Raw genomic sequence first — 7,417 nt, forward strand, 5'->3', positions numbered from 1 at the left:
TCTCTCTCTCTCTCTCTCTCTCTCTCTCTCTCTCTCTCTCTCTCTCTCTCTCTCTCTCTCTCTCTCTCTCTCTCTCTCTCTCTCTCTCTCTCTCTCTCTCTCTCTCTCTCTCTACGTTCTGTTACAAAACAAAACCTACTCTTTTCTTTCTTATTTCCTTATATTAAACCAACTAATAACGTTTTTCTAAATGATCATTGGGCTTACTAATTATACCTCCTTATTTGCTATTTCTCATACAACAACTAAACCCAATTTAATTAATAATTAGTCTCATACAATAATATTATTTCTAATATTATTTCTAATATTATTTCTCCGGTTAAACCGACTAATTACTCGACTATCCACTTAACGGTCCAAGCAACATGTTAATCTAATTACGCTTCTTAGAATAATACCGATAATTCTCAAGTTCGACTAATTCCAACAAATAAATCTTTAATTAATTTAATTAACATATTAATTAAATTCGGGGCGTTACAGGTACGGGTTGGATAGTTTAATGGGTATCCACAGATAAAATAAACGGATATATAGTTACCCGTTTACTTACAGACATGAATACGAATTTGATGGTATTCGTACTCACGAATATTTGTATCCGTTAATAATTAGAAAAATTACTTAATAATAAATTGTTTAATATAAAATTATTATTATATATTTTTAGAATTATTTAGTTGAATATGTAATTATTAAAATTTTGTTGAATTTATTTATTTTATAAAAGAAGAAATAAAATGAATTAAATTTGAAGATATTTTTTTTTGTCTTTAATAGGGATAAACAAGTTAATTAACTATATTATTTTTAAAATAATGTATTTAAATAATAATATTCATGGATATCCGTTTAATACCCGTGGATATTTCAAAATCCACGGATATCTGTTTGGCATATACCCACATGAGTATGGACGGGTACAGATATCATATTTACTAAATGGGGCGGGTAGCGAGGGACTAGTACTCGTGCGCTGAGTGACTTTTCACTACGGTTGGAACTTTCTACCGTAGTAGTAAAGTGGATAGCGCGCTACATACAAGAACAATTGTATTAAATAAGCGTTGATTTATGTTTTTTAATAAAATATAAAAAATACAGCACGAGAACAACAACAACAACAGCAAGATTCAAACTTATGATCATGCTTCACCTTTTACCACGGTTGGAACTTTCAATCGTGGTGAAAAGTGGCTTAAACATGAAAGTAAAAAGAAAGCGCCTAATTGAATAGATTCTACTACGGTGGATCTTTTGGTCGTGGTAACATGGGCGTTGTTGTATATCCTTTTTGTAGTAGTGACATATCCTTACCTTGCATTTGTGTATTTCAATAGTGAGAAGCCGCCACTTCAATTTAGGGTCACCGATGACACACATCTCACCGCTCTGATATCCAAACTAAATACTCTCTTGTGTTATTCAGAAAATCAAAGAGTTGTCAAGCTCGAGTATCGTTCACCCTCGTTTGAGAGAAAATAGAAGATACAATTCACCAACGTCGAATTGAAGATGAATGAAGATTTAGAGGTTATATGGAGCACTTTTTGTCGTTATGCAACAAATGGTTTGATTGAAGTGGATGCAAAGATTACAAGATTCGTCAAAGATATTATCAATATGTTGCAAAGTCCTGAATTACACGTTTATAACGATATGTAATGTTAAATTTATATTAACAATTATCTATGTTATGTTGAGTGTTTTAATTTAATGTTAAGTTGTTGTGGTTTCTAGATCTTGTGGAGTACTTTTCGTTGTTATGCAACTCTAGACTAAAATTAAGTATAATGGAGTGGTTCACTCGTTTATGTTCAATTTTATATAAAATGAGTGCGTTTGAAGATGTATCTCCGAACTCTAAGATTGGATTTTTCACCCAGAGTTTGTGAGAAGACATATGGGTGGGAAAAGAAATTCCCAACACAAAAAATACAATTTTTATATTTTCTCTTCATATTAAAAAATGAGCCATAATTTACATTTCAACTATGTTTTGATCTTCAATAATGTATATTAATGTTATTGGATGTCAAAATTAATTTTTTAATATAAAAAACGAATAAAGAAACTTCTAATATTTTAAAAAACAATTTTATAAAATCTATCTTTTTAAAGTTAAAACAAACATCTCCTAAATTTTGTCTTTTAAATAAAAATAGAATTGAAATGTGTATAAATATATGACTTCTTAAATATTCATATAAAATCATTTTAAAATATTTATATGAACATTTTTAAAAAATTGTTTTTTATTTGAAATATCAAGACGTTTTGAATTTAATTTTGAAAAATCAAATAATGTCTAAAGTGTCTCTCTCTGGAAAATATTTAAAAGTAATTACAAATAGTGGAGTGGAAAAGGGATAAGCCTTATCTCTCTTCTCTGTTCACAACGAATTCATTCCGAACCCTGAAGCGATAAAACAAACTGTCACGGTAAGAAACCGAGCGAGCGATAATGGCGAAGAAGGGAAAGAAGCAACTCATGTCTTCGGCGCCATGGAGAGGCGATGACGACACCGAACAGTTCCCTGATGCTAACCTCAAAGTCACCCGTCAACAGGATGATACTTCAACTATGCATGTTCCTCGCTCCAAATCCAGTAATCATAATCATGATGAGGATTTGATTGAAATTGATCCCGAACTTCGTTACAGTTTCCAACGCAATTTTCAGGTCTTGTTTTGTTCTGTGTATTCAAAGTGTTTATTGTTGTTTTTAACGTGTTTGTTATGTTGTTGTGTGAAGGGAATTCAAATTAGGGTTTGATATGATATTTGCTTGAAACTTGAAACCCTAATTTTTGGTGTTGTTTTTTAGTGTCAAAAGTTTATAGAAATGAAATAATGCAGAAAATGATTAACGGACTATGAAACACGGACACCAAATCAGAAACATTATACAAGACATTGACACGTCAGCACTGATAATAATTTGAAAAAAAGAATAAATTAAACCTGATACTGACACAGACACAGACAGATTTTTTTAAGAGGTGTCGGTGCTAAAAAGTTAACGGACTAGTATAGTTGTTCGCATCATAACCACGAATAAAGTTGAAACTTGCAACCCTTGTACGCTGGGAAACTTTAAATTACCGGTTGTAATGTCAATGCGGAGATGCTTAAAACTTCTCTGTTGCGGTTGGAGACGGTGGTTAAAAACTATGTTGCCAATAATTCAAATTGAATGCGGGTGGGTGTCTGACCTATGTGCGTCCGATACTGAAGTGATTATATTGAATCACTCTCATTTTCTTTAAATTATTATTGTGTTTGTGTGTCAATGTTGTTTCTGTGTCTGTGTCCTTGCTGACTAGTGGGATGATGGGTTGATAGATTTCATTTGAATTTGAATAATACTATGTAGCTGATTAGTATCGTTAAGTAGTATCGACTAATCAATGAAATTTGGATCTGATTTATAACATTTTCAGTTCTGCTTCTTTCCAGGTTGTTATGTTATTTAGGTTCTGTGGCTATTTTTTTTGTCACAGGGGAATTTTAGTTAACTATAATTTGTAACTTGTAAGATTGATTTGGTTATGATTGATTTAAAAGCAGGGTAGTGAACACAAAAGATTTGGTCAAAATTAATGTTATTATGTTTTCACTTTAGAAATGTTTGATGCCAACACATATCATCAATTACCGATGATTGGTAGAGTAGTAAACAAAAAAGTCAATTTTATTTGTTTTAGTGAAACCAAGATTTGGAAACAAAATCCACTTTGGTTCAAACTAATTAATCATCTAGGTTTATATAATCAAAATGACATTTGACAGGGGGAAGTTATAATTGACATAGTGTTATCACTTACCAATCCTAGATAATAAGGCGTAGTGGCCAACCCCAAGAATACTGTAGGGGTGTACCAGATTGCGGAACAACTTTTACCTTGAAACTTTTACAGTTTTTATAGTTTTATATGCATAAAAATACCATTAGCTGTGACACACATGTGACATGGTGAAAAATAACAGCATGGATGAGACAGAATGAGCAAGAAGAAGAAGCTCAAACACTGCTCTGGTGTTTCATAATTTCAAAATTCTAATATACTCGAATGAAAAATCCCTTGAAGCCTTTTTTGGAATTTTTAGATCTCATTATGATAAATGATGCTACAACCTGCTATTTTGGCCCCTATAGTGGCTGCGACAGAAACTATTCTAGCCTACGACTGCTACACTAAACTGTTCCACTACTGCTTGTCCTCTAGGGGGTGCTATATTGCAGTATTGATAACACTGGTTTGTTGTTTGACTTCATACCTATTTGCACCATAAATTTATATTACACATACCCATTTTTTGTCTTTCCCTTCTGATGTTTCTGGATTAAAGTCTCTGTTATCATTTTCTTCTTAGTTCTTGTACTATTGATATGGCATCCGGTATTCTTCTCCATGTTTTGAATGTAATATGATTATTTTTTTTTTTTTGTATTTGCAGTTTATTCAGCGTGTTTTTAGCATTGACACTGTGGTGAAACCTCTCCCACCCGTCATGGCTTACAATGTCTCTCGCAACTTGAACTTCTTCACACGCATTTTCACTCAATTCTTTGGTATGTTGGATTCGGTGCACCTTGTTACACAGCTGATGATTGTATATAATATAATATAAGATAATATAATATATAGAACCAAAATGTTGTTTTATGGATTACTATTAAGTTCTTCTTTTAAAAATCAAAAACAGAGGTCCAAATACCTAGGACTTGGAACATGTTACTCTTCCTCTCACAATCCCTCTAATTTTTGTATTACATAATCAAATACACAACTCATTTATCATGGCTTGAAGCAGTCTGCATAAAGCATCACCTCTCTTTAGTTCAATGAAAGTTTCTCAAACGGAGTTTTCTTTGAGAAATTAACGGGCCTGAAGCAAAACACAAGATTTAGAATGGGATGAAGTAGATTTCAATTTCACCGGGTCACATTCTATTCTGTCATATTTTAAATAAATTTAGACAATGGCAATTAATATCAATTTTATTATATTCCTCTTTCAAGTGTTCTCTCCAGTAGTTTCTTAGCAGAACCGTGTAGTTCTTCAAGTCATCTATGTGCTAATCTTGATGCATGGATTGTTGTCTCATAAACAGTCAACACTTTCTCTTTCATTAATGTGGTCAAAAGTACTGGTGTTTTGTGCCTTCTCGTAGGATTAGCATTTTTTTTTGTTATTTTGGCAAAACCAAGTTTTGTTATTTCTCTGATGCTCCCTTTGTGTTTTAAATAGGACAAATATTCAACAAATTTTTATATTTTCCATGTTATTGTTAATATTGTGTTTGTTACCTGCTGCACTGCAGATCCTGAAGGCATTGCAGCTGCCCAGAAATCCATGGGCATGGGACAGGAAGACAGAGATCGAAGAGTTCGTTGAAGATAATCGTGGAAGGCATCATAAAATAAATAAAAGTAATATGTAAGAACTTTGAAGATGATATTGAATAATCACTTATGAGTAAATCTTTTCCTGATGTTTTATTAATCGCAGAATTATTTAGTTATACTGCATTATTTCAACTCTCCATTACTTTGTTTTTTTTTTCTTCCGGGTTTACACTTACTTTCTAATTTGATTGTATAAATTTTGTTGGATAATTGGATAGTACTATTTGGTATAGGCTTCTCTGTATAGGAATTGTATTGTATTTTGAGTGTCACATTATGTTAATTTGTTCAACTCTCATTTTTTGCCTTCTCGATAATAGGTGATTTTGCATGGGTAGTAGAATGTGTGGTTGATATCTCTAGCAGACAATGAGCATGAAAGATTGTCTGTTTATGTGCATGAGGAAGTTGAGGCGTCCATCTATCAACAGTCATGTTTGATTGGATCACTTCTTAGTTATAGATTGTTATATTATGAAGGAGAGACAAATGTGTTTCTTAATTATTTTCTTTATATATATATATATATATATATATATATATATATATATATATATATATATATATATATATATATATATATATATATATATATATATATATATATTGGTTCAATCAAGCTTGTCAGTTGTCAACGACAAAATTGTTATAATTAAAAAACTTTTAAGAAAACTGAATACAGAGAGATAGAAGAGGCTGAGAATATATTGTTTTATCTTTGAAAATGATTTATGTGACATTACATATATCACGAAGTGGTATTTATAGTGCTAGGATTTAACTACTATTGAATGTAATGATACATGCTACTATGCAAAGTTTGAAATTTTATGTATATAGTAGATATATGACTAGTTATTGATCGTAATCATCTACACTCTTTGCTTGTTTCATGAAGGGCAATTACTTCAGCATGATTTGAAAATGATTTATGTGACATTACATATATCACGGAGTGGTATTTATAGTGCTAGGATTTAACTACTATTGAATGTAATGATACATGCTACTATGCAAAGTTTGAAATTTTATGTATATAGTAGATATATGACTAGTTATTGATCATAATCATCTACACTCTTTGCTTGTTTCATGAAGGGCAATTACTTCAGCATGATTTGAAGAAGTTGCTACAAGTGTTTGCTTTTGTAATCTCCATGATATTGCAGTGTTACCATGTGTAAATATATATTCAGTTTGTGATTTAGCATTATGTGGATCTGACAAATATCCTGCATCTGCATAACCAAGCAAAAATGGTTTTCTATTGTTAGAATAAAATAAACCAAGATCAGATGTACCAGATATCGAAATATATGTTTTATTCCTTTCCAATGTCTTTTTGTAGGGCATGAACTGAATCTTGCTAGTAAATTCACTACAAAGGATATATCGGGTCTTGTATAGTTAGCAAGGTATATGAGTGTAGGGGTGTTCAAAACCAAACCAACCCAATAGAAAACTACAAACCAAACCAAACCGAAACCGCAAAAAACCGCATTTGGTTTAGATTAGTTTGGGTCATCTTTTAACAAAACCGCACGGTTCGGTTCAGTTTGCGGTTTGTATTTTGTAAATCGAACCAAACCGAATCAAACCGCATTATGTTACAACCTAACTTTTACTTAACTCACATCCAACCCAAACTTAAATCTATTACACTTTAACCTTATAATTACGAACAATTTTCTCATTCTTACACATATGATTTTAGTCCCGATCTTCTCAAATCTCTAATAGCATTATCGCGCCTTCTTTGCCACATACATCTTCCCTCATTTTCTATAATCTCTACTCTCTTATATTCTTTCTTTTTCACCTTCTCATTTTTATGCAAATGTTCCCTATTTCAGTTTCGTTTTTATCGCATATCTTCTTCTCTAATCTCTCAACTCTATTGTTTTTTCTTTTTCACTTCACTAATCTCTCGTCTTTTCTATTTTTTTTGTTTCATTCTAATAATTTTTATATTGTTTTATACTATTATTTTTATGTTTATT

General features: G+C 31.6%; 1 protein-coding gene across 3 annotated transcripts; it reads left to right on the plus strand.

Moving 5' to 3' along the window:
* Positions 1-2,357: 2,357 nt before the first annotated feature.
* LOC131635057 (uncharacterized) lies at positions 2,358-5,926 on the plus strand. 3 transcript variants are annotated; one of them, XM_058905657.1, is made up of 4 exons: positions 2,358-2,686; positions 4,465-4,579; positions 5,333-5,448; positions 5,738-5,926. In XM_058905657.1, the coding sequence occupies exons 1-3, from the start codon at positions 2,468-2,470 to the stop codon at positions 5,404-5,406; spliced, it is 408 nt and encodes a 135-aa protein (XP_058761640.1). In that variant the 5' UTR covers positions 2,358-2,467; the 3' UTR covers positions 5,407-5,448; positions 5,738-5,926. The 3 variants fall into 3 exon arrangements, with proteins under 3 accessions (XP_058761640.1, XP_058761642.1, XP_058761641.1); XM_058905659.1 differs by having other exon boundaries at positions 5,333-5,441; XM_058905658.1 differs by lacking the exon at positions 5,738-5,926 and having other exon boundaries at positions 5,333-5,514.
* The last annotated feature ends 1,491 nt before the right edge of the window (positions 5,927-7,417 follow it).

This window comes from Vicia villosa, unplaced genomic scaffold, assembly GCF_029867415.1.
Source record: "Vicia villosa cultivar HV-30 ecotype Madison, WI unplaced genomic scaffold, Vvil1.0 ctg.001419F_1_1, whole genome shotgun sequence".
NCBI lineage: Eukaryota > Viridiplantae > Streptophyta > Magnoliopsida > Fabales > Fabaceae > Vicia > Vicia villosa.

Excerpts from the sequence above, each read along its gene's own strand:
- LOC131635057 (XM_058905657.1), top strand. The coding sequence starts at position 2,468 with ATGGCGAAGAAGGGAAAGAAGCAACTCATGTCTTCGGCGCCATGGAGA. Across the intron at positions 2,687-4,464 it reads GTTTCCAACGCAATTTTCAG|TTTATTCAGCGTGTTTTTAG; the intron begins GTCTTGTTTTGT and ends TTGTATTTGCAG. Across the intron at positions 4,580-5,332 it reads CATTTTCACTCAATTCTTTG|ATCCTGAAGGCATTGCAGCT; the intron begins GTATGTTGGATT and ends GCTGCACTGCAG.